This window comes from Lepidochelys kempii, chromosome 1, assembly GCF_965140285.1.
Source record: "Lepidochelys kempii isolate rLepKem1 chromosome 1, rLepKem1.hap1, whole genome shotgun sequence".
NCBI lineage: Eukaryota > Metazoa > Chordata > Testudines > Cheloniidae > Lepidochelys > Lepidochelys kempii.
In genome coordinates this window covers 219,486,343-219,513,809 of record NC_136380.1, presented here as the reverse complement: position 1 = coordinate 219,513,809, position 27,467 = coordinate 219,486,343, and the positions used below count along the sequence as shown (strand labels likewise).

At 45.4% G+C, this 27,467-nt stretch overlaps 1 protein-coding gene across 8 annotated transcripts in view; it reads left to right on the top strand.

The window, feature by feature from the left end:
• TSPAN11 (tetraspanin 11) overlaps window positions 1–27,467 on the top strand; it is a 189,861-nt gene that overhangs the window by 141,950 nt on the left and 20,444 nt on the right. For 5 of the 8 annotated variants that reach the window (XM_078849111.1, XM_078849118.1, XM_073314430.2 and 2 more), the window contains 2 exons: window positions 16,966–17,074; window positions 22,972–24,456. The exons of 2 other annotated variants lie outside the window; for them this stretch is intronic. In XM_078849111.1, the coding sequence (XP_078705237.1) occupies window positions 16,966–17,046 (81 nt within the window). In that variant the 3' untranslated portion in view covers window positions 17,047–17,074; window positions 22,972–24,456. Of the gene's footprint in view, window positions 1–16,965; window positions 17,075–22,971; window positions 24,457–27,467 lie in introns of those variants that run through there. One more of the 8 variants, XM_073314464.2, reaches the window with a different exon arrangement.

The following is a 27,467-nucleotide window of genomic DNA, read 5'->3' as shown; positions in this document are numbered from 1 at the left end:
CTAGCTAACTATTTCTGGATATCTTAATCGTGGATTCTAGCATGCGCTGTGCCACTATCTTACTGTATGGGCTTGGGCAAGTCTCTTAGCCTCTCAGTCCCTTGGTTTACAAATCTGTAAAGTAAATACTACCCTCACTGGGCTTGACTCAACTGGTGTTTATAAAGCACTTTGAGACAGTTGGATGAAAGTGCTCAGTATTTCAATTCTTAGTTTATGAATTAATAATGCAAAATATGTCAATTCTGGAGACTTGCCCAAAAAATAGGCAGAACTGTGCACCAGGTTATCTGAGGGTATTTTTACAAGTACAAGCTGAGGAAGCAAGTGGGTTCCAGAGACTCAGGTAGCATTGCCTAGCATAAATAGGTTGCTTACTAATAATATTGGCTAGTTGAGATTTTCCCCTCCTCCCTAAAATCAAAAGAAGGGCATGTTTTCCCCTAAGCTGATCCATGTCTGAATATTACTGTTATTATTATAAGAGTCACAAGCTTCAAAGCACTTTACAGGATTGCAACCATCTGTATATGCAGGTAGCCATTGCTTCACCCACCACCAAATTGCAGATTCCTCTGGGGTGGAATTCTGCAACCAGGAGCGAGCATTCCCAACAAAATAAACTAAGCTTTAAGGTAAGAAACAAAGATTATATTACCAAGAAAAAGCAACTATTGGGAATTTTCAGTAGGCAGAACGCAATTACCCATGCTGGAATTTGGCCAGGATACTGGGATCTAAAATCCTTCCATTGCTAAAAGTGCAAAGGGAATAATGAGTAGGACTTGACTCACGAAAGCTTATGCTCTAATAAATTGGTTAGTCTCTAAGGTGCCACAAGTACTCCTTTTCTTTTTGCGAATACAGACTAACACGGCTGTTACTCTGAAACTTGACTTTTATGGGCATTTTCCCTAACTAAAAACTGCACGATTATTTTGGCCCAGAGTGAAGTTTTCCTCCGCTTGCCATGTAAGTGGGTTACATTGTTAAGTTCAGCACTTATCAGGTAGGTTATGAGTGCTTTATCAGAAGTTATCTACCCCAACTAATCCTTCGCACAGTCCACTGGCCATTTGCTTCTCACAATTGGGAAGGATGGATGTAATCACAGTTGTAATCAGTGGAGAGAGGCGATCTAGCCAGCTGCTGCTTCCATCTAAGAGAATGAACATTTTCAAGATGTGCAAGTGGAGTTGTTAAGGAGGGACATCTTGTAAAAGTCAACCTTGTGGCTTTCACAGCATTTAGGGACGTTGGCAGGACACTTTCCACCTTCCTCTAGTCACTGAAGGAAGGGTAAAGCACAGGAGTGAAGGGGAGGACAGAGCCGCTGGTGCTTCTGAAGGGTCGGGGCTGTGGAGAAAAGATGGTGGAGCTGCTCCTCTGGCTTGCGAGAGTTGAGAGGCAGCAGGTGGGATGATACAGTGACACTCAGCTTATTATGAAGTGGTTTCATGCAAATCCCCATTTTCCTTTTAGGGAATGTCACTGTAGACAATATTGTGTTACTGCACCACAGAAGGTGAGGATTTAGTTGTATTAAAGTCAGGAGGCTGGATTCTCAAAACAACTTTAATTCTTTCTTCTTGCATGTCGGCTTCGCAACAGGGCTTTCAACACAAGGGCTGGGAATTTTTCTACTACACTGAATCCACATGAGTCCCGTTCCACAGGTTTTCAGGTCCCAAAGCAGAAAAATCTCATAATAATAAATAGCTGTAAGACAACGTAGAAGACTGACAGATGGGTTTTGCTGCCCCTTAATGTCAGATCTCTCTATATCTGACAATCATAGAATCATAGAATATCAGGCTTGGAAGGGACCTCAGGTCATCATCTAGTCCTTATCTATATGCTAGAGGCTGGACAACAGAGTCTTTCTTAGGACTTGTCTACGCTCTTCCTGAATAACTCTATATGTAGACAAGCCTTTAGACAGACAGACAGAGGCAGACTGTCTCTTCCCGCTGCTAGTTGTTGCACCATCTAGGCACTGCAGGGCACTACCTCCTTTCAACAACATAACTGGCTTCCCTTATGACATTTGATTTTACTCACCAATATAGTCTATTTTATGTAGCTCTCCCTTTTTTAGTATCACTGTTGCCTAGAGTGAGTTCAGTTTTTCAATATTTCCACTGATGGAGCCTCAATGCCCTCTCATGGCAGCTGTTCCACTGTCAAATTGCTTTTTCAGAGAGCTTTTCTTTCTCAGTAAGTGAAACTTGTTCCTTTCTATCTACATGCCATTACTTTTTATACTACAGTTGTGGTTACTCTCAGACTGAGACTTACCGTTCCTTTGTATCTCTTTTTTATCATTTATTTACATAGCGCTCTCATATTACTCTCTCTTCATAAAAATGTATTATGGAAAACAGTACTGACATGGGATTGACTCAGTCCATCAGAGTTCAGGGTTTTTTCACATTTATGGACGCACAGCTGTTGTTTTTCTCAGTTATGCAGTTTCCTTTACTCTCATTGGTATATGTGTCTGTTTTTGCATAATCATTTACAATTATATTTCCATCATTTTACAGTATGCAGATTCCTTCACTCTGATTGGCTGACGCATATTATACTATGGAGATGTCTCTCCCATAGTGTGAACATGAAAATCTCTTGATTAGCTACTATAATCCCTCTGCTCTGGGTGGCCCCATACTCAGAATTTTCAAGCTCCTGGCCAGCCACAATGACCTTACGTCAGTTTCTCATGCCTCACAGTTTTTTGGTTGGACGTACATTTTCACTTCCCTATTGTTTTCTTTTTTTATTTTAAAATTAGGAAAAACGAAGTGTAACACAGACAGGCAAAATGAGGTATGGTATCCTGTAGTTCGGAACAGGCGTTATCTTTTCTTGGGACACCATTAAACTTAATTATTGTAATATTTAGCACTTTACATCTTCAAAGCTCTGGCCAAACATAGCTCTTGGAGCCTAACACAAATCTATAGGCAAGTAAGTCCTATCCCCATTTTAAAGACAGGGGAACAGATACATAAGGCCTGGATTTCATAGATACTGAACACCAATGGCTCCCACTGACTTCCTTTGGAGTTGTGGGTACGCAGCACTTTTGAAAATCAGGCCCAGAGAGGTCAAGGGCTAAATTGTGCCTTTCAGGTACAGTCACTCCAAGGTCAGGAGCTGTTAGGGTTCAGCCTTGAGCAGTGCAGAGGCACACTGCTCCAGGGGAAAGCTCAGGGAGGCACAATTTAACCCCTGCTTCCTGGTGTATAGGAGAAGTTTGCAGTCTGTATGTGAAGCATCCCCACAAGTCCACACATCCTACATTAGTGATGTGCACTCTCCAGGCATGCTCACAAGGAACAGTCTCTGCTCTCCTTCAAGTGCCGGGACTTCTGTTTTGACTGGCCTTTGTACAGGGCATGCAGGAGGCTCTGTCTGCCCCTCCCTGCACAGCCATGGAAGCCCAGTCACTGGTCATATGTGACTTTTTGCAAGACTATACAGTGAGGCAAGTGAAGAGCTGGCATTAAAACACAAAAGTGCCGGAAGCACAGTCCTGTACACAGCCCATAGACTTTGCTGCCTTTCTGCAATGGAGGGATAACATGCAAGGTGTGGCTTCCACAAACAGCATTCAAAAACACTTCTGTTTGGGGGTCTGTGTGGGAGAGAGAGACAGAGAGAATAGAATGAAAGGAGAGAGAGAGAGAGAGAGAGAGATTTTGTGCCTGGTTTCAAGCACAACAGCCAAGCAGTTCAATCCACACTCATTTTGCCTTGGGATAACCCATTCAAACCAATCCTCATTCCTTGCATGGAGTCTCTGGTCTCAAAAAGTTGGGAGTAACCTAGGCTATATCATGTAATAAATGACAAAGGTCTCAGTAAGGAGATGCAGACCACGGTGGAAATAACTGTTCCCTTTTAAACCTACGCCTAACAGGGTTTTCTTTATAGCCATTGCTGAAATCTTTGAAGATCACCAGCAAATGTGAAATGCCTTATTACAGAAAGGCAGCTTTGAAAATCTCAGATGAGAGGATTAGGAAACCTACTTCCCATTCATTTGAATGGGAATTGGACATCCAAATCCCTTAGGTCACTTTCAGAATCTCAAGTTAAATTTCCAAAGTGTGCTGAATATTCCCAATAGCTGGGATGAAGGTGGCATTCAGTACATTACCGAGAAGCTCACTTGGCTTGCTTTTTTTAGGTCCATACTCCATACTGCTGTCCCGGTTCCACTCCAGCGCAATTCTGTTGTTCTGATGGCATAGCTACCACAGAACTTTACTGGGGCAGAGAGCCAGCTGTAAGGCCATCAGGCAAGTTTGTTTGCCGGGGTTTTCCAAAATATTCGTATTTATTATTCACTGAGTAGATGCCGCCGTGTACTCTACTTAGGTGTGCGCACACCCAGCACAATAGAGCCAGAGTACTTTGCCTAGCAATACCCGAGGGGCAATGCTCATGCCCTGCAACCCTAACCCCTCCTCCGGCTCTATAAGGGTGGGGCCACTGCAATCCTCCCCATTCCCTCTCCCTGCCCACGGCTCGAGTCAGAGCTCCGTGTGGCGGTTTCCTCCTCATGCTTTCGGTCTGAGACAGTAGTTAGTAGTACCGTAGTTTAAGTGTTGTGTTAGTAATAGCAATAGTAGTTGGCTGCCCGGTGCGATGCTTTCACCAGGGGTCAGGCATTGTCTGGTGTGGGGGGGGGGGGCATCCCAAACAGCGATCCCCACACAAGGTGCTTGTTGTGTCTCAGTGAAGAACGCATTAAAAAGCAGTGCTCCATATGCAAGTCGCTCACCAAGAGGGCTCAGGTGGCAAGAGACTTGTGGCTGAAGCAGACCTGCTGGAACAGTCCAAGAAGTCCACGTCTGATCGGCAGTCACCCATGCTCAGGAGTCATTCTCCTTCCTCTGGTACAGGAATTAAGAAGTCCCATAAAATGAATCGGGACCATTCCGAGGCTGGGGGAGATTTCTCATCTTCTAAGAGGAGTGCTGACCAGTACCGTTGTCCCTTTGGCACGTGGGAAGGAACAGGTCTGTCCCCACCCACCCCCCAGTACTGCACTGAGAGCAGCAAGAACCCGTACCATCGACTCCGGTTCCGGCCCTGGGGCATCCGTTGAGTCTGGTACTGATGACGTTAACACCGATGCCAACTGTTTCCATGCTGGCAGCATATCAGGAGGCATCAGACCCGCTTTGCCTCTCAGTCCCAGACTCTCCACTGGTTCAAGAGTTCACTGGTGCCATGACTTCTACCACCTCATCCTCTGTTGTGCCCTGCAGCTCGCACCACCCAGGCCTCAGACTGGGGAGTCGAGGCTTGCACGAGGCCCAGTACCATCGGTATTGAGAATGGCATCTGTCCTGCATTCAGGACAGGAACTCCTGGCCCAGTGCCAGCTGGCTACCAATGCCTTATCCATATGCCCAGTGGCCCGCTTAGGATGCTCCTCAGTCCCTGCAGTCTCGCTTCTTGATCCGCTCCAGAGCGAGATCACCAGATCTGACAGTGACTTCCTCTCCCAAACCATCTCAGCTGCAAGCAACCCCTGAGCCCATTCCTCCTGGACCTCCAAGGGTATTCAGACCAGATCCTGTAGTGTAGTGCAAGAATAGGACCATGGCTTAAATTCAGCCAGAGCTGTTCAGGGCAACACTCCGTTAAATATTTTCCCTTGACTCCAGCCTGTTGCTGTTGGTTTTCAACCAGAGGTCCTCAGCCCTCTGGAGGGCCATGAGCCAGATGCAGGGGGTCCACAGGGCTCCGCAAGGCTGAAGCCCTGAGACCCTCTACCCGCAGCTGAAACGAGAGCCCCAAATGGGAGGGGGAGTATGGGGAGCTCCAGGAAATACTCAATGAGTATTTAAGTCCTGAATAGGACCCATAGCTTGCTCAGAAAACCTCCTCCTCCTCCTCCCTAGTTGACTCTACCATGCAGGAATTGTCTTATCCCTCTGTGCCTGAGGACTTCAAGGCATACCCGGCCCTCCTGAGGTATAGGGTCACTACTTTGGGTATCCAAAGGCACAATCCCTGCAGGAGAATACACATAAGATACTGGATATTCTCCAATCATGAGCTCCTGGGAGAATAGCCCTCCCAATAAATGAGGCTCTTTTGGGACCTGCAAAGGCCCTGTGGAATTCTCCGGCTGCATTGCCTCCCACAGTGAAACATTTGGAGAAGTGGCACTTCATTCCCATACAGGGTTTTGAGGGTTACTTCTCCCACCCTGCCCCTAACTCTCTGGTGGTGACTGCAGCAAATGACAGGGCACAGCAGGGAAGGTATTAGTCCACCCCTAAGAACAAAGAATCTAAGAGGATGGATTTAATGGAGAGGAAGATTTATACCTTCTCTTTCCTGCAAATGTGCATCGCAAACCAGCTGGTATTGCTCTCTAAATATGACTGTCAATTGGGCATCCACGTCTAAGTTCGTGGACCTGTTGCCAGAACTCTCTAGGCATTTAGTGCAGAAGACTGTACAGTGGCCAAAACCTCATTGCCGTTAGCTCTGGCCATGGCGGATGCCACAGCCAGAATCTATCATCTGCATCATCATCCCTTGGACAGTATCATCTGACTTCCTCTGCTGATCCTGGACTCTTTTATGTAGATAGATAGTTCAGGACAATGTGTGCCAGGGTGTTCCCTTTCTGCAGTCCCTACCAACCTGGATTGATTGTCACCAGTGCCTCCTTAATAGGTTGGGAAGTGGACTCAAGGCCTGTGGTTGGAACTGGAAGCTTCTCTGCATATCAGTGGTCCTGGAACTTCATGTCATCTACAATGCCGGTCAGGCCCTTTGAGATCACATCAGGGACTCGGAGGTGCATATCCTTACTGACAATATGATGTATTATGTGAACAAATGTGGGGAGCACATTTCAATGTGCTGTGTCAGGAGGCAATCAAGTTCTGGCAGTTTTGCACTGGCAAAAAACATTGCCCTTGTGGCCGATCACTTGCCGGGGATCCAGAATCACGTGGCAAATCACCTCAGCAGAAATTTCTCCCTGAATCACAAATGGTCCCTGAAGCCCAGCATCTTGTAGCCCAGTTTTGCAGTGTGGAGCATCCCAACAATCAGCCTGTTTGCCACAAGAGACCACAAGAAATGCCAGCTTTTCTGCTCCTGAGTTTTGCAAACTACGTGTTAAGCATTGCCTGGTGGACTGGTTAAAGACCTGTGAGTCAGGAGCTCTAACCTGGCCCTGATGCTCACCTTCTTTGTAACCTTGGGCAGGTCTCTTAGACTCTATGCTCTGTAGGGCCAAGCCTGTCTTTATTTGTGTGTCTTGTACAGCACTGAGATCATTAACACACAACGGTGAGGATTCATTATTAATGTTCAGAAAATGCCAACATGTTTATACTGCACCAGGAGCCCCATTCCGCCACCCTCTCTCCAGCCAGGGGATCTGGTGAAAGTGATGATAGACTGGCTTCTCCACATATGTGGCTTGAAGCCTCCACCCCAACTCTGTCACGCGTTGGTGACTTCCCATTCCCACCTGCCATGACGCCTCCCAGTCAGCTACTCTATACAAGCTCTCAAGTAAGTCCCCCCCGATACACTTAGTATGGGATTTTCTAAAGCACTCAGTGTTGGCCTAACTCTGCTCCCACTGAAGTCATCGATTACCATTGAGCAAGAGTTACACCAAAGCTGAGCGCTTTTTAAAATCCCACCCCCAGAATCAAATACACAGGGTAAGGTGAAGGAGGAATGGGCGCATTTTTTTCCCCTTTCCCTTACTCCCTGGCTGCCAAGCCCTTCTTGTGCCTAACGCCACGACCCCACTCATACTTTCCGTGTGCTCACCATGACACACGTGCCATATTGTCATTTTGGAAAGCTGGCCACGCTGTTGGTCAGTGGTGGTGCATCACTGCTAACCAGGAGGCCAGATGCTTAAATTTCTAGGCTGGCTCTCAGCTAGCTTGCAATAAACAGCCAGCATTGGCGCTATGTGAGCTCCTGCTATGTGAGCTCACAGGGAGGGGCAGCTGGAGCACTCTCATCCCTGGTTGGAACATAAATGTTATCACGGATGGTAGTGGCCCTGCATGAAGAAACGTGCTTTGATGATGCAATGGGCCTTGGAGCTACGCATTTACTGGATTATTTGTATTGAGCAGTTTACACATAAACCCCTGAATACAGAGGCTGCGATTTTCAAAGGAACCAAAATGAGTGAGGTGCCCAAATCCCACTGAAATTCAGTGAGAGTTGGGTGCCTAACTCCCTGGGGATTTCTAAAGGACTTTCAATGGGATTGTGGTAGCTAACTGCCAGGCTTACTTCTTAAAATGAAAATGAAGGCTTTAAGCTGAAATTGCTACTTTATTATTTCCCCAGGTTTCTTTTAACCCCAGATTAAAATAAAATAACATAAACCCTGACTCTGCCTGCGGGCCTGTGACATGCTGTGCTATACTCTGCATAGTCCTACAGCTGCCAAACACGTTAACTCAGTCAGACAGGGCCTATGGTATTGTGCCAAGGAAGCATTATCAGGTGTAGGCCATTAGGGGTGATGATTAAGAGGAACGTAAATTATGTGATCTTATTTCAATTCCATTTCCATGAGCCATGTCTCACAGCACCTCCTTACACTCCAGTGCGTTAACTACAGAGGCCTTCTAATAAGAATCAATCATTATTAAATAAAATGCTGCTTATGCCCCTCTGAGGCTGTGTGTTTGATCTAGTTCTCCTTACGATGTACTTGTTTATATGGCCCCATCAGTTCAGTTTTGGAGCCCGTCACAGACAATGGATTTATCCCCACAGCACCTCTGTGAGGAAGGGAAGCATCACGCGCCTCCTTTTACAGAAGGGGAACTGAAGCATGGACAGGTTACATGACTTGCCCAAGGTCACCCAGCTGCAAGTTTGACTGGACCGGAGTCCTGTTCTTTTGAGTAGAGCTGGTTGAAAAATGTCCAGCAAAACTTTTTTCTGTCAAAAAAAAATGCCAATTTGTCTAAACAAAAATGTTTCATGGAAACAAGTTTTGATGAAAACTTCATTGGGAACTGTCTCAATTCCAGACTGCAGAAGGAGGGAGAAAGACGGAGAGAATGGAGGAGGAGAGAGATGGAAAGAGACTCCTGAAGAGCGTAACAGGGGTTCCCACACTGTAGTACATGTGACATCTCTGGGGGTACGCAGGCGCAATTGTGTAATGGTGGATTTTATTGATTATTTTATTTATTGCATTTTCATAATAGGTTACTCAGATGAAGCTTTAAAACTCTGTGGGAATTTATTATTTAAAAAATGGTAGTTAATTTACTTCAAGATGTACCAGTGAGAACACAGATACACAGAGATGCTGACATAGAGAGCCCTCACCTCCAGTCTCCATGCAGAATGGGTTCAGTTGCCCAGCAAGTGTTCAGTCTAACTGAGCTCAGAACTTAGCAAGCGGGGGGGAAGGGGGGGAGTTTTCTGAACTGTGTTCAGTTTTATACGTCGCACTGTAACTATATCTGTATGTAACAGTGAAATATGGATGGATGACTAAAAGCAGGTAGTGTTAAGAAGAACACCCAAAGTATCGTGACGAGAAGAGTAGGAGTATGCATGCAGCTGGTAGATCTGGAAGGGGGTACACAATAAGAAAAGTTTTGGAACCTCTGACCTATAGGTAGGGCACTCACTTGGGATGTGGGGAGGCCCAGGTTCAAGTCAGGCAGAGCAGGGACCTGAACTCATGGCCTTCACCTGGGATGTGGGAGACCCAGGTTTTATTCCCTGCTCTGCCTGATTTGGAACAGGGGCTTCAACCTGAGTTCTCTACATCCTAAGTTAGGTCCCTGCCCACCCTGCTATTCTGGGCTGAAGAGTGTCTCACCCTTTTTTTTTTCCATGACAAATTTCAAACAGTCTCATTCTGCTGCAGAAAGAAACCAAATTTCAAAACCTCAAAACCATTCATGAAACAGAATTGTTGTTTTCCAGACAGCCTTTTTCCTGAGTCCCACTCCAGGGTCTTACCCACAAGTCTCCTTACTTTCCCTAGCTTGAACCTGGTTGGAGCAGCTGAATGTGTGATCTGAGGCATCCTTCTCCCACGTGCAGGTGGAAGAGAGCAGCATGATGGAGATTGTGGTTCTTAATCTTTTTCTTGCTCCATTAACGAATTTTAGTTTTTCTTCTTTTGAAACAGTTAGGTTTCAGCCACAGTTAGGCAGTGAAATTCCCCCAGGAGCTTGCTCTGAACTTCAGCACTGCACACAGAGCTTCATCAGTGTCTTCTTGGTGATGGTAGACAGGCCACTGGGACAAATGGGAGGAGACACTAAAACACAGGGATGTAAGAGTCTTCTGCACACTCTCAGTCTAACCACAAGCTGCCCAGCACATAGAAAGTGCCTTCAGTCTTTTTAATTCATCGGGTGTGCAGCTTGGAGGGATTTCCAGTCACATAATGTAAAATACTGATCATTCCACTTAACCTTGGACTATAAGGTGGATAGAAAGCTGGCTAGATTGTCGGGCTCAACGGGTAGTGATCAATGGCTCCATGTCTAGTTGGCAGCCGGTATCAAGTGGAGTGCCCCAAGGGTCGGTCCTGGGGCCGGTTTTGTTCAATATCTTCATAAATGATCTGGAGGATGGTGTAGATTGCGCCTTCAGAAAGTTTGCAGATGACACTAAACTGGGAGGAGAGGTAGATACACTGGAGGGTAGGGATAGGATACAGAAGGACCTAGACAAATTGGAGGATTGGGCCAAAAGAAATCTGACGAGATTCAACAAGGACAAGTGCAGAGTCCTGCACTTAGGACGGAAGAATCCCATGCACCGCTACAGACTAGGGACCGAATGGCTCGGCAGCAGTTCTGCAGAAAAGGACCTAGGGGTTACAGTGGACGAGAAGCTGGATATGAGTCAACAGCGTGCCCTTGTTGAAGAAGGCCAATGGCATTTTGGGATATATAAGTAGGGGCACTGCCAGCAGATTGAGGGATGTGATCGTTCCCCTCTATTCGACACTGGTGAGGCTTCATCTGGAGTACTGTGTCCAGTTCTGGGCCTCACACTACAAGAAGGATGTGGAAAAATCAGAAAGAGTCCAGCAGAGGGCAACAAAAATTATTAGGGGACTGGAACACATGAGTTACGAGGAGAGGCTGAGGGAACTGAGATTGTTTAGTCTGCAGAAGAGAAGAATGAGGGGGGATTTGATAGCTGCTTTCAACTACCTGAGAGGGGGTTCCAAAGAGGATAGATCTAGACTGTTCTCAGTGGTAGCTGATGACAGAACAAGGAGTAATGGTCTCAAGTTGCAGTGGGGGAGGTTTCGGTTGGATATTAGGAAAAACTTTTTCACTAGGAGGGTGGTGAAACACTGGAATGCGTTACCTAGGGAGGTGGTGGAATCTCCTTCCTTAGAAGTTTTTAAGGTCAGGCTTGACAAAGCCCTGGCTGGGATGATTTAACTGGGGATCGGTCCTGCTTTGAGCAGGGGGTTGGACTAGATGACCTTCTGGGGTCCCTTCCAACCCTGATATTCTATGATTCTATGAACCTTTCACTCCGTCTTTGTTTCCTTTTCTTATTTATGCCTCTCCACTGTCTGCTGTCCTGTCCATTCTGCACAAGTATTTTTTGTCTGCCTGAGATACAGCATCATGCTAATAGGCAGCTAGAGCAAAGAAGCAGGAAGTGGAACTCCAGGATTCTGTTCCTGCCTCTGCCACGATTGTGTTTGTGTGACTTTGGGCAAGTCACGTAACATCTCTGTGCCTCTGTTTAGCTCAGTAAAATGGGGATAATCGCTCCCACTGGGGTCTTAGGGTCCATTAGAGTCATTACTTCAGTGGACTTTGGCTCAGCCTTCGAAGCACAATTAATTACTTTGGGATACACTGTGCCTTTCATATGTGCAAGTGAAAAGTAGTAGTGGTAATATTCCCTTTTAGCTGAGTCTCGTACGCCCGTGTGTTCTTAAGCATGTTATCGCACATGTTGCGCCCGGTCCATACATGTCATTATTAACTACTATCATTAGTCTCTCAGGGCTCACATATTTACGATTTGGAGAGTATTTGCTCAATTTAAAATGTACATGATTTGTTTCCCTGATCTGAAAATCAAGCTTTGTGGTTCTGGCTGTGAAGCCATCTCCGGTAATAAAGATCCTTGCAATCAGAATTCAGCTGCTAATCATGCTGCTGAGGGAGAGTAGGCTCTGCAGGACTCAAGGTACTAAAAATGTCTGTCAGTATAGAAGCCAGTGTGAACCATAGACAAAGGAGGCGCAAGAAGGTACCATTTTACAGCCGAATCCTACAAATATCTACCTCTGGGCATAGACCAACACGATCAGAAGTGACTAGTGATTTTGCAAGCTTCAGTATTTGGGTGCTCAAACCTTAAAGGGGTTAGATTAGATGATGGGTGGGCAGCACCCAAAATCAATAGTTACTCCTGAAAATCTTGACCGTAGGTACTTAGGAGGCTAATTCTCATTGAAACTTAATGGGACTTAGACTCAAGTCCCTAAGGGTATGACTGTGCTGCAATTAAAAACCCGCAGCTGGCCTGTGCCAGCTGACTCGGGCTCACAGGCAAAGTGTCTGGTTAACCCTGCAGGGTCCTAGAGCTTGGTCTCCAGCCCAAGCCCAAATGTCTACCCCACAATTAAACAGCCCCTTAGCCTGAGCCCCCCGAGCTGAAGTCAGCTGGCATTTGCCAGCCACAGGTGTTTAATTGCAATAGACACATACCCTAGGTCACTTTTAAAAATGGAACTTTGACTTAGGCGCTTTTGAGACCTTTAGCTTGTATACGTACCTTCTTTATGGTCTCTTTGGGCTCATCAGGTATTAGCTGGACTGAACATGTTTTTGCTGCACTTTTGGGTATTGTTTCCTGTCAATACAGCACTCTACTAATGCTCCTGTGTTCCGGTATGACCATCTGTGTGTTCGTTTTTTCCTCTTTATCGCTATGTAACTCATCCACTCATTTTCAGCTTTAAGGAGCGCTTCCCTTCCTGTTATGCACTGGAGGCAAAAAAATCAGTGCCATTCACCTGCTTAGAATCATAGAATATCAGGGTTAGAAGGGACCTCAGGAGGTCATCTAGTCCAACCCCCTGCTCAAAGCAGGACCAATCCCCAATTAAATCATCCCAGCCAGGGCTTTGTCAAGCCTGACCTTAAAAACTTCTAAGGAAGGAGATTCTACCACCTCCCTAGGTAACGCATTCCAGTGTTTCACCACCCTCCTAGTGAAAAAGTTTTTCCTAATATCCAACCGAAACCTCCCCCACTGCAACTTGAGACCATTACTCCTTGTCCTGTCCTCTTCTACCACTGAGAATAGTCTAGAACCATCCTCTCTGGAACCACCTCTCAAGTAGTTGAAAACAGCTATCAAATCCCCCCTCATTCTTCACTTCTGCAGACTAAACAATCCCAGTTCCCTCAGCCTCTCCTCATAAGTCATGTGTTCCAGACCCCAATCATTTTTGTTGCCCTTCGCTGGACTCTCTCCAATTTATCCACATCCTTCTTGTAGTGTGGGGCCCAAAACTGGACACAGTACTCCAGAGGAGGCCTCACCAATGTCGAATAGAGGGGAACAATCACATCCCTTGATCTGCTCGCTATGCCCCTACTTATACATCCCAAAATGCCATTGGCCTTCTTGGCAACAAGGGCACACTTACTTCCTTATACTAAGGCAAAGCTTACTTCCTTATACTAAGGCAAACTTCATTTTCTTCTACTTTCCTAGGTGATAACTAGAACTGTGTCAAAGTAGAGGTGGGGGTGGGGTGCTTTAGTTTAAAAATTTCACCATTTTCATTTCAGGAAGTTTCGTGTCACTGAAAATTCATTTCTCTGCAAAATATTGAGCGTCTGGTTTGCACACTCAGAAATTTCAGCAGCCATGGAATATTAGCTGTCTGATTTTTTTCTTTTGTACATTGTAAGTGAGGAAAGAGGGCAGGAAAGACAGGGTGAAATATATGACGCGACTACTGCTGACTCTCCCATCTCCCTGCCCCCAAGTTTCTTCGGTCAAAGCTGACCCAGCGATGCTCATCCATAAGTAGCCAGTGGTTTGACCCCTGGGCCACATGCCTGTTGAGATTTAGAGCTAGATTATCATGTCATGACCTGCAGCATATTGTTCTGCTGCCCCACAAGCAACCTGGGGAAAAGTGTGACTGAAAGAGTCACAATCTCTCTCCCAGACTCCCCTCTGTTTCCAGGAAGAAAGAAATTGCATCAGGCCTATACTTGGTATGTTGGCAGGCTACACAGGCAAGCACATTAGCATTAGAGCCAAAGCTCTGTATTCTCCCCAGCCCCTCTTACCCACCTGTGCAGGGGAGAGGTAGCCATTCTGTGAAGTTTGATTCCCCGCTCTTGCTTCAATTAGTGCTATGGGTAGTCCACACAAATGCACCCCGCCTTACTTGCTTGCATAGCCATGTTGAGCCTTAGCAAGTTGTGTTGTGTGTCCATTGAGAACAGCAATAAATCAAGTGCCATCATTTTTTTTTTTTTACCAACTTTTCATTAAGCAAGAGGGCCATGAAGTGTTTACAGTGGAGTTTATGCCAAGCAGGGACTAGATCAGAAGAGGTGAGCTTACCTCAGGAGCAGGCGGAGTAAAAGAGCAGTCAGCGTTTAGATGCAGAAGTATATTCACAATTGCACATACAGAAGAGCATCTGCAGCAGCAACAGCAGCAAATCTGGCCTGTTCCTTACCAGGATGCAATAATGTTCTCATGTCTTAGGCCCGACTCATGCACAGTGAGGGGTGTGACTAAAACAAAATAATAAATTCAGGTGGTGGCAAAGTTATAGACCTTCTGATCCGATTTGCAACCAAGCTCACTTTTCAGTGTTGAAAATGTGCAGGCAAAGTATTACTGAATGTGTCCCGTGTGCTCAGTTATACGCTGCACTGAACATATGCTCTACTTACATACTGGGGTGAGATGCATAGCTTAAGTTCTCCATATACACACTGGTTGTTAGGGTTGGCCACCATTTCCCACTGCTTCATTGTGAACGGTAAAAACAGTCTTTTTCTCCATTAAATAAGTCTCACTCTACTTCTAGCAAGTTCTTTTTTTGAAAAAAAAACAAAAACCCTGTAAATTGCTAATGTTTCTCATTTCTGGTTTCAAATATTTTGCACACCTCTAATTATACAGGAAAGTCATAATCTAGCGCTTATTCTAATTCAGTTCAGCCACCTCACTCTTGCCCTCCAGTGGCTTATCATCCAGAAATGGCAATGGTCAGCAAACCTGGGAGTTTTCAGGAGCTCTTCTGATTTGTCACGCATCACGGATAAGGTCTTTCACAGCTTGATATCTGCTACGGTGCACTCTGCCCACCCATGGCTTTTCTAATCCAATCAACAAACAAGTGCTCAAACTGATAGGAATGAACAACAGACAAGGAAGCACACAAAGCACAGTCAAGCTCCACAGGACATTTATCCCTTAGTTTCACCCCCACCAAAGTCTAAATAAAGACTTAATGCCTTGTATAATACAGCGTCACTCTGCTTCTGCCTTTCTGTTGTTGACCTCTCAAAGTTCAAGCTCACATCCAAAATCAGTGGTGTAAATTGTAAGAGGAACTGCCTCCTCCTATCACCGATATGCATGTTTCTTTTATTCTGTATGTCTAACAATCATTTAGGAGGATGGTGCATTCCATGCTGTTTTAATTCTCATGAAGTTTTAATATTCATTTTATAAGGTTACACTTTGTCCCCACAAAACACTTGTTTTGCAGCAGATGATGTTTTCTCATGCTTTGCTTTCCAGCTGCCTAAATTCACGCTAGTCTATTAATCTTGAAGAGTTGTTTTGTGTGGTAGAAACAAGCTGTATGCCCATTTGATGCCAAAGCTGAATGTGAATGCACTTGCATGGAGTTTTTTATGAATCAACCATAGCTCTCTTTTCCAAGGCCAGTTGCTGCTTTAATGGCGCATTCACTATGGTCCCTCAGTATAGTCCATAATGGGAGTCCTTCCATCAACTATGATGGGCTTCAAATGAGGCCTATGTACCTACCTCACCTATAGCAGGCATTGCAGCCATGAGTGGCACTAAATAGGCCAGATGAGGGGTGGAGAAATGGGGTCTATCCAGACAACTTGCAAGAAAGATAGTACTTGATTTCATGAATCTCAACATTATCTAGCTTCCGCTCAAGTAGGCAGTTATTTTCCTGATGTTAAATAAAAGGTAATCAATGTTTAATTTTTATTTTTCAAATGGCAGAAAGAAGCCAAAGGTTGTATCTTGGATAGTCAGGTGAGAGAAAACTCCCAGGTAGTTTAGGTTCCCACGGTTCTCTCTGAGGAGTAGTTTATCTACAGAGAAAGCAATAGGATTTAAGAAAGTAATATTGTACAGTTTCAAAAACCCAGTTACAGTAGAGTCTTGTTCATTTGTGCTAACGACTGCACTGTTGTGAATAACTGACTTGTGCAAATTACTCACATTGAGTAGCAGCTTGCTGCTCAAGCAGTCCCATTGAAGTCAATTCAATGATTCGTGTGCTTAAAGTTAAGTACGCGTTCAAGTGCTTTGCTGGATGGGAACCTTTGTGTGATTCTGCTGAACTGTAAATGAATTTGTATTCATTTTGAAGACTGAATGATTTAAACTATCGAAACAGCTGCTTGCTATTTTAATTTCCTTATTTTATCATCAAAGGGTGAAAACTTTTGACGATCTCTCTGTTTCCAAACACGCAGCTATGTGTAGGAAAAGCCCAAATTGCTACTTTCCTGTGGTCAGCTCCAATCCTTGTCGCGAGGAAATTAGAGATTGTGTCATGTGCTAATTTGGAATGCATAGGGGGCAGCTAGTTCAATCCTTTGACATTATTGTACTGAGCTAATCTGCCCAATCCAATCTAACTTGTTTTCCTGACTGTTTTTGTTTATGGTGTACTAGCTGCTTGGTGCAGGCCTGACCACCTGTTTTATCTATATTCTCTATATGGAAGAGGAAGAAGATGCTTATTCTGTAATGTGACTGGTTAGCCTTCTTTACCCCTACTATGGTATGGTGCGTGTGCTATTCTTTTAAATGCATGCCTGGGAATGCTCTTGTGGCTTGTGACCATCTTGCATGATTCTTTTTGGTTTTCTTGGATGCTTGGTAAAAGGCATTGGCTCTTTCTGCACTGCACAACCTATAACTGAAAGGCGAGCTTGCAATGGCTTTGCATGTGATTTGCCTGCCTTTGTGGAGTTGTGTAAGAGCAAATAAGCACTAAGGATTATTAAATGTTTGTAAAACATAACATAGGGCCTAATGTTGCAAACCTACCCTTCCAAGACCAACCCTTACAGGAGCAATTCCACTGAAGTCAATGGGTCTACAGTGGCTCCCTTTTACTTTTGAATGGCTTTTGTAGCTAACTAACAGTACAGCAATGTTAGTAGAATTCTCCAAGTATTCCTTTTGCTATCGGGATTCCGGCCGTAACGTTACCTAATTGCAAACGCCAAGAGCTTAGCAGGATTCCAAAAAAAGGATTGGATGTTTATACAGATAATGAGAAGAACCACAGTCACATTAGACAGGATAAAATAAATTACAAGGGATATAAACCTTCACGCTTAGAAATTTTCCCTATGGGCTGGTTATTCCTTAATTGTCCATTTCACAGTTTCTTGTATCTTCCTTGGAATTACTGTCAGCAACAGAATATTGGGCTTATTTTGTATGTCAGTTCATATGGGAGAAATCCTGATCCCATTGAAGTCAGCATCAAAGCACACATTAACTTCAGTGGGGTCTGGATACAACTTTATGTTCCTATAAACGTTTAAGGCCACTGTACTCTTTTAAGTAAGGATTCCTCATTGCAGGATCAAGCCCTAAACAAAGATAAAATCTCTTCAATTACCAGCAGAACTAATTTGATGATGTTTTTGATGTCATTAGAACTGGAATAGATTTTCTGGAATTGTCTAACTTTTACTATGAGTTTAATTTTTCTTTTACATGCAATTGCCATAAGGCTTGATTCTTATTAACACTAAGGCCCCTTCACACCCCTCTGGCCTGGGTAAAGGCGCCTTAAAGTGGGAGTAAATAATAATAATAAGGCCTGTAATCATCCTTAGTGACATGGTCCAGTTGGAAATGTCAGTAGTAATATAAATATAATGTCTTGATATTTTTCAGATAATTTTAAGTGTTGTATCCTACTGATTGATCTTGATCAGTTGGGCAGGGATACTAGAAATGTGGTTAGGAATCATACATAAAACTCAGAGGAGGAAAGGAAAAAAGTGAGGTATTTAAAGAAGAATTTGTACTGAAACTCTTGTGTGGGGATGGGAGTCTTCTGAATTGGGAACCTTAAATCCACCTGCAAAGGGTAAGACTACATATTAAAGATGAATTTTATATGACTGGAGAAGGAGTTCAGCCAGTGGAAGCCCAGAGGAATCAAAGTTATCCTGTTCCAAATGACACAAACTTTTATCGGCACAATGCATTCTCCATAGGACAGAGCAAAACGCTCACATAGGATATTGAAGTTAATGGAAAGACTCCCAGTGACCCCCTTCAAAAGCAGGTGGAATCCAGGCTTAATAGGCAGCAGGTTTAAAACAAACAAAAGGAAATATTTCTTCACATAACGCACAGTCAACCTGTGGAACTCCTTGCCAGAGGATGTTGTGAAGGCCAAGACGATAACAGGGTTCAAAAAAGAACTAAAGTTCCTGGAGGATAGGTCCATCAATGGCTATGAGCCAGGATGGGCAGGGATGGTGTCCCTAGCCTCTGTTTTCCAGAAGCTGGGAATGGGCAACAGGAGATGGATCACCTGATGATTACCTGTTCTGTTCATTCCCTCTGGGGCACCTGGCATTGGCCACTGTCAGAAGACAGGATACTGGGCTAGATGAACCATTGGTCTGATCCAGTATGGCTGTTCTTATGTTCAGTTCTAACATGTTCATGAACATTAGCCAAGGTTCACAAGTGGTTAACAAACCTGAACTGATGTTGTGGTTTGCACAGTCCCACTCCCACTGCACAACCACTGCTGTTATTGCCACCGCCACCACTTCAGAACTTCCTACCAGCCTGCCTTCTCTCCCTCTAGCTTGACTTCCCCTTCATCATCCTTGCTCTAACAGTTAGACGGTACTTCCTCCCCAAAAATGCGTCTGATGGCTGTAGCATCTTATGGAGTGTATTGGGCACCATTACCTAGTATAAGAAAACGTGACATAATAATTGCTCAACCACCTCTGGCATTAACTTTCCTCTTTGCTGGCAAGTATAAAAAGTGCCACATGTCAAATGTGCTTTTGACTATTGTTGATGGCACATGAGGTAGCTGGACTTCGAATTTCAAGCAGACGAGCTTTTGAGAACAATTTCGGGTTTTGCCTTTTTGAGCTGCAAAAATTGCTGATCTCGAAAGCAGTACACCCTCACCCGGTTCCTGTTTGCTCAGCAGCCCACAGAGCAGCATGGAGGAGCTCATTAAAGTGTAATAACCCATTAAAGTCAGGCAGCATGAGAGTCAGACCCTGGCTAGTCCCCAAAGCATCATGGAATCTGACCTGCACACAGATAATTACAGAACTTAAAATGAGCCAATAAAGGTGTTGTTTTAAAATGAGTCAGGCAGCAGACAAGGTGGTCGGATCCCTAGCAGGTATCACAGATGCCTTTGGCACAGGGCATGTGTAATACATGATAGTAACACGCATCACAGAATCATAGGCCTAGAAGTGACCTTGAGAGGAAGCAAAACTAAAAAAGGGTCATTCCCCACCCAAAGATGCCAATATGATTTCTGTGCATGAGGGGACGGATCCTAAGCCCACTGAAGTAAATTGGAGTCTTTCCATTGACTTCAACGGTCTTTGGATCAGATTGTGGCCATCTGACTGTTAACTTGTGTTCCCCATCTCTTTGCTGTATCCACCTGTCGTTTCTCATCATAGACGTAGATTGTGAGCTCTTATATGTGTGTGTACTGGGCCTAGCCCAATGGGCCGCTGCTCCTTCACTGGAGCACGTAGATGCCACTGCCATACAAATAATAACGAAGCCAGGGCACCAGCAGTAATCAGTTGTGTGCTTTTTTTCAACTCAGTGGTGCGTGGAGCCATCTCTGATTGCCAGGCCTGGACCTCAGTCTGAACTCTCTCCTGCAACAAAAAGGTCTTTTTGTTATTTCTGTTTAGAGCCGAGCCTCTGCGTGCAGTCCAGCAGCGCTTTCAGGGTTTGTGGGCCGGATTTTCATATACACAAAGGCTGCTCTACAGTGCAGAGAGACCTTAAAGGGGGAGTAAATGACATTTACACTCACTCTAAGGCCCCTTTCCACTCCTAGAGCTGTATAAAGTGGCTTTGGTATAAATGAGAATCAGGCCCTATGTGTTTACTGTGCACTGTCAAACTAGTAATAAGCTGTCTTGTCTGTGAGTTGGTTGTAGAGGTTTTGCAGCTCCCTCCCTTGCTCAGTTGACAGCTCCCTCCTCCCCCCCCCGCCCCTTGTCATGGACCTGGAAAACAAGCACCTGCTTCAGCTTCATGGCGATGTTCTGTTTAAATGACCTGCCAAGAAAGTCTGACTGCAATTACATCAAGATGTGACCCAGTGCATCAAAGCCTTATTAGTAACAGCAGCTGAGGCAGAAAATGGACATGACAGCAGATCCACATGCACTGCATGCACATTCAAAGGGTGAATGCCCTGCTTTAGCAAATGAGCAAACTCGCTGAGATTCTCTAGCATTCAAGATGAAATTTTCCCCAGAGCAGAGGCAGCCACTTCAGGGCCCCCACATCACTGAAGTGCTGCATGATAGGGTAGAGATCTGGGCCACACGCAGTGGGAGTAATGGAGTCCTGTTGCGAAGGGGGGGACTGGGAGGGTGAGCCATGCCAGAGGAGCAGACTTCATGCTCAGCACAGTGCTCATCGCTGCATGGGCTGCCAGAGAGTCCCATCCAGTTTAGGTCCTCTGGTCCTTTGCCCCACAGAGGACTGCATAAGGCCCAACGGTGGCTACCATGACCATCAGACCGAAGTCACTTTTGTGGAGCATCTCCTCAACTGCCCCATAGTCTGGGGAAGAATACTCCTCACCCGTCTCCCCCACATCTGTCCTAGGCCTGGCCTAGCTACAGAGAAAAGGTGCGGGGACCCAGATTTGTGCTTTAGCACCAAATCCCATTCTCAAAGTCAATGAAAATTTGTCATCAATGTCAGCAGGATCAGGATTTGGCCACTTGGGTTTAAGTGGTGGGTGTGGCCTGGCCTGGGTCCTCTGCATTGGGCTGATTTACAGCTCAGAAATGCACTAAAGCATAAAATATCATTTGCACCTTTGCCTGTTTGCTAAGCCCCAAGACCAAGATTCTGTGTCTACTTTCCTCTGAATGACGTTCCAGCTGCCTAACCTCGCTATGGTTAGGCTTCTCTATATGTTCTGTCTAAGCACAGGCAAGATCTGGATTTGAAACGGGATTTTTTTTTGCCTAATCTCTGCAGTTCTTTATTAATCTACATCTCTGGAGATATCCAGAGTTCTGATAATATGGTCAGTGCTCAAGGAACAATCAGATTGGTCTCATAAATTTAAATGAGACTGGTTTGGGGGGTGGTTAAATCATTTTCAACTTGGAAATACTCCTCATCTAATTTTGCCTGGCAGCATGAAAAGTCTCGTTCATCCAAGAAATAAGCAATAGGGTCAAGGGGGGTGAAAAGGAGAAAGCCAGAGAACCGCATACAAGTCGTGAAAATATATTTTCATTACCAAGTGTCAGCACAGGAACTATAAATAGAATGGTGATGTTAACATTCTGGAGCATGGAAAAATAGCTGCCAGAAATTAACCTACTGTAACAAACAAGACAAAGGTAAGAAAAAAAACAGCGGAGGAGATGAATGCCAAGGACTCCAGTCAGGACACAGGTGCTGTCTTTGAGAAATCTGTTGACCTGGCTCTCCTTGACAGGGCCTGATCCCATAAGCCTCCGCCACGCTCCCAACACCAACGGAAATCATACGTTGAGGAACGAGGATTAGGTGGTTGGTGCTTCTCTTGTCCCACTTTGAAAGGAAATAGCTGACATGCAGATGTGTTGGGGGCAGGACAGCACCTGTGTTTTGGGCAAAGTAGGACAGGCAGGATACCATCCAGCCTCATCTTACCTGTGACTAGACTCCTGACCTCCGTACACCAACAATATCCCCCAGCTGCCAAGCAACGGCAAAGGCTGATCCAATGCAGAGTGCAGAGAGCAAAGTATAGGGGGAAGAGCTGGTTTCCAGCACAGTGTGTGTCAGTCCTGAGTGCAGATGAATGGGAAGAAGCTGAGCAGGGAACAGGGGTCTAAGAGTGCTGGGACAGCAGGTGGTCAATGAATCTGGTCTGAGATGCTGAGCTGTTAGCCCTAATGCTGCCCACACTAAAATCAATGTGGACATTCACACTGACTTCACAGTGGCAGCAGGATGAGATGCATTGACTTAAGTGGGAGTGGTAGCTTTCAGAGCCTCCCAGGACGTGCTTGGCACCTCGCAGGGGTGCAGGTCAACAAGCAGTACCTTACCAGAGCCATCAATTGTCTGGCAGCAGGAAGAAGGGCCCCTGGATGTGCAGTGAGCTTCGGCCTAAAGTCCACCCCTGTGGCGGACATAGAAATCAAGCATCATAAGAGCTCGTTTTGTTCTGTATAAGGAATCGTTGTTGCTGACATTTTAGAGTTCTGTTTGTCAATAAGGTATTAATGGAAAAACAAAATCCATATCTGACTGAATGGAAATTTGATTACTATGCAAATAAAAAGGCCTTTTAAAAATTTTCTTTTGGTTCAATGAAATTGGATTAGATCTTCTAAAATGCATTAGTATTTCCCATCCACTACTGACGTGGTGCAATAATTTATTTTTGTTTTGTTTTAAACACAGAGCTGTGGGATGATTTTTACCTGCTGTCTACACAGAAGAATTAAAATGAACTCCTACTGAAGACTAAAAGTCTCCGCTCTCTTTGCCTTAATGCACAATCTAGAGAAGCAACATTTCAACATGTATCAGTATTACCTGTGCATGCTTAAGGGGCCATATTTATAGCCGCCTTCTCTGTTCATGTTGATATGCCTTAAATTGAGATGAATTTTAGCAAGGTCACTGCCTGGAACACTTTGCAATCTACCTTGAAATAATTCTTAACTGAGAAGAGAAAAAAATATTTTCTATTGTTTTTTGGACACGATTTTTTATTTTAAAGCGTTACTACTTTTACAAACTATACTGCATAAAGACATTCTTTTGTAGCTCCACAATCTGCATCATGCAGTAACAGGTTATCCTCTACATAGTTATCCCAGATATTCTTAGTTTAACAGAAATATCTTCATGACTGTAGGATAATGTAACTTGAGCAACTAGCTTTATTTTTGGAAATGGAGGGATTTTTTGATATTTCATAACAATGTCAACTTTTTGCTTTTTAGTTTTGTTTTTTTTTCCAGTCTGTGTCTGTCTCCCCCTCCCTCCAGGTCCAACTGAAGCTGCATTGCAGTCACAGCACCTTTTGTGTCAGACAGGGGTTAATAGACTGGCCCTGCTGCCGGAGCTGCACCAGGAATAGCCCAGCAGAGGGTACTAGATGAGTAGACTGGCTGCATTTCAGCTAGATTTGATTTAGAATAATGGTTCTCAGACTGTGGGTCGGGACCCCAAAGTGGGGGCGCCAGGGATGGCGTAGACTTTCTGGGGCTTGGGGCCAAAGCCCGAGCCCCAGCTCCCAGGGCTGAAGCTTGAGGGCTTCAGCCCTGGGTGGAGGGGCTCAGGTTAGAGCAGAGGTCTCAAACACGCGGGCCACATTTCCTGCAGCCTGTGCTCCCCCCCCGCCCCCCGGCCCACCTCCAGGCCAGGGGTGAGCAAACTACAGCCTGCGGGCCGAATCCGACCGGCGGGCTTGCCCCCCGCCGCTCCTTGAAGTGGCCGGCACAACGTCCCTGCGGCCCAGGGGGGAGGGGCAGAGGGCTCCGTGTGTTGCCCTGGCTTCCAGGCACCGCCCCACGCAGCTCCCATTGGCCAAGAACGGGGAACCGCAGCCAATGGGAGCTTCGGGGGAGGTACCTGGAGGAGCAACAAAAGCAGCGCACGGAGCCCTGTGCCCCCACCCACCCCCCTCCCTCCCCTGGGCCGCAGGGACATGGTTCTGGCTGCTGAGCGGAGCTGGCAGGCAGGGAGCTGCCATCCCGGAGCCGCTCTAGGTAACCCCAAGTCCCTGCCCTGAGCCCCCTGCCTGCACCCCAACCCCCTGCCCGCACCCCAACCCTCTACCATACCCCGCACTCCCTCCTGCACCCCAACCCCCTGCCCTGAGCCCCCTGCTGCACCCTGCACCTCAACTCCCTGCCCTGAGCCCCCACCATACCCCGCACCCCTCCTGCACCCCCTGGGGGCAGAGAGGGGGCAGAGTTGGGGTGGGGACTTCAGGGAAAGGGTTGGAATGGGGGTAGGGAAGGGGTGGGAAGAGGCGGGGCAGGGGCGGGGCCTCATGGAAGGGGTGGAGTTGGGGCAGGGGCAGCGGGGGTGGGGGTGTCAGTGATGCGGCCCTCGGGCCAATGTACTAGTCCTCATGTGGTCCTCGTGGTCATTTGAGTTTGAGACCCCTGGGATAGAGGCCCCCTGCCTGGGGCTGAAGCCCTTGGGCTTTGGCCTCCCGCCCGGGGTGATGGGGCTTGGGCTCAGGCTTCAGCCCCCCCTACCTGGGGTCCTATAGTAATTGTTGTTATCAGAAGGGGGTCGTGGTGCAATGAAATTTGAGAACCCCTGATTTAGAAGTATGTTCAATTATAATGTAGGGCCTCTGGGAAGATTTTGAGTAGGAGGCAACAGTGGGAGCGTATCCGCTTTTGCATTGCCTCTTGTTGCTGTTCCATATTTATCCGAAGTGCCTCCATTACAACTTTTAGCTTTACTGCTTTATTGCAGACTACCAGCACAAACCTAACTGATAGAAGAGGAGATTTTGTGCACAGCTTAGGGAGCCTGATTCAGAGGAGAAAAATCTCTTTTTCCAAAGATTCTGAAATACTACACTACATCATTCAACTGTTGTCTGTCATCAGAATAAGATGCATTATATTAACTCCACTTAGGTATAAGGGTTATTTTGCTAACGAACCTTATAGTTACGAAGAATAAATAAAAAGAAATAGCGTTAAAAACAAAGCTGAATTGCTGTCACTTTGCTGTGATTGCCAAATTGCTCAGAAACCACTTTGATGAGCACAGGATGGGTACATGATTAGATAGCTGGAATGGGTGCCTAGATGGAACAGATGGCTAGAGGTATAATCAATTTTCTTTCCGATTCTCTCTTTCAGGACAGTGAAATTCTTTCAGTAAAAAATTATTCTGCTGCCACATAGTTAGTTCTTGATTACGCAGTTGCAAAATAGAAGAAAACACCCACTTCTTTATATATGATTTAAAAAATACACTTGTAATTTTATGAGAGATTCGACAGTTTTGCAAAATACAAGTGAACCCAAAGTAGATGCAGTTTCACAAATTACACTTGGGTGTGTTACTTGACACTTGATTACTATTACTTAAATATGTGTAAGAATAGTCATTTTTCTATTGCCAGCGATACCTCTGAGACTTGTTTTAAGATAAACTGTAAGAAAAGATACTTTATTTAAGGACAACTTTATATATGTTGTTTTGTGTGTAATATTAATGATTTTCAGATTCTCATAGCCTTATATGCCTCTGTAACACAGTCATTCCAGCTAGCTATATTCTATGGACCTGCTACTTCACTGAGGCTATGTCTACACTACAAATTACTTCAGTATAACTTACATCGCTCAGGGGTGTGAATAAGCCACAACCCCTGAGCAACATAAGTCACACCGACTTAAGTGCTGGTGTAGACAGCGCTATGTCGACAGGAGAGCTTCTCCCGTCGACATAGCTACCACCTCTCGATGAGGCACGAGTTATTGAGCTGATGGGAGAGCTCTCTCCTATCGGCTTAAGAGCGTCTTCACCAGAAGCGCTACAGCGGCATTGGTGCAGCTGCGCCCCTGTAAATGACGTAGTGTAGGCATAGCCCAAGTTATGTTTGGCATCTTTTAAATCAGAGGCTGTCTCTTTAACTCAGCTGCCAGGTTTTTACCAGCAATTGTTTGCTAGTTACCACCTCCTTGTTTTACAGATTACCACCAGTAAACTTCTGTTTGAGGCTAGGACTGCCAAACAGCGTAGGTTAGGGAAAGGCGGGAGGCAATGCATGCATTTGAGGTAAAGGGTCATTTATGACATATTTGGTGATCCTGTGTGTGCACCTCCATCAACAACCAGCTGAATAATCCCTATTACTTTTATTTTTAACCTGCTTGAGATAAAACTCTATTGATACAACCCATTACTTTACCTGAACTTACTATTTTTGTATTATTTGTATTACCATGAGGTCTAGACACTCTAATCATGGACCAGAACCCCATTATGCTAGGCACAATACAAATGCAGAACCAAAAAACTCCTATCTCTGCCCCAAAGAGCTTACAATGTCAGTATTAGACAAGAGATAACAGGTAAAGACAGACCAATGGGGGAGTACAAGGACACAGTGAGACAGTGCTGGTCAGCATGAGAGGAAGTGATCTCAGCATACCTGCAGCCTAAACTGTTGTAAAGTTTCTTATAGTCATCCCAGCAAAGGAGAGGTTTAAGGAGGGTTTTGAAGGAGGAGGAGGAGGTAGCTCTGTGGATGTTTATGGGGAGCGCCTCCAAACATGAGGAGCAGCATGGGAGAACACACAAAGGTGCTTGTTCGAAAATTTAACAAGTGGGCAATTGAGGCTGGTATCCTGGGCTGAATGGCAGTGGGAGTCAACATCTTGATACTGAATGAGAAATGATAGGAAGGGCTAGGCTGAGAAGCGTATGTTTGTTGCAGTGGTAAGTAGAACCTGTTCGTTTTCTTTTATGGCAGTGCAAACAGATACTCAAGCAGCCTTCCTCTATGTCGTAGGCTACTGTCCATGTTATCCATGCTAAATAATGTGACAGCTGCAAATGAAGGGCTAATGAAAGGAGGTATAACAGGGTGACAGATTCCAGGGCTTTTCTGCTGCATTATCTTGAGTCAGATGCTTGGACCGTACATATATCTGACAAGGTGTTTTTACTGAGTCATTCTGAGGTTACAAGAGGTCCAGTTAGCTCCATTCAAGAAGTATAAGATGAGTTGGAGCCTCTCCCTGACAGAGAAGGAACGAGTGGCTGGGACAGACGAGATCTGCAGGGCAAACCCCATGAACAGCCAATTTGGGGATGAAAGCAGCATAGATTGAAGTTTGTTTTTCACTGATATTTGTTACCCTTAAAGTTACATTCCAGGAAGGAGGTAAGACTCACATCTGGGAACTGAC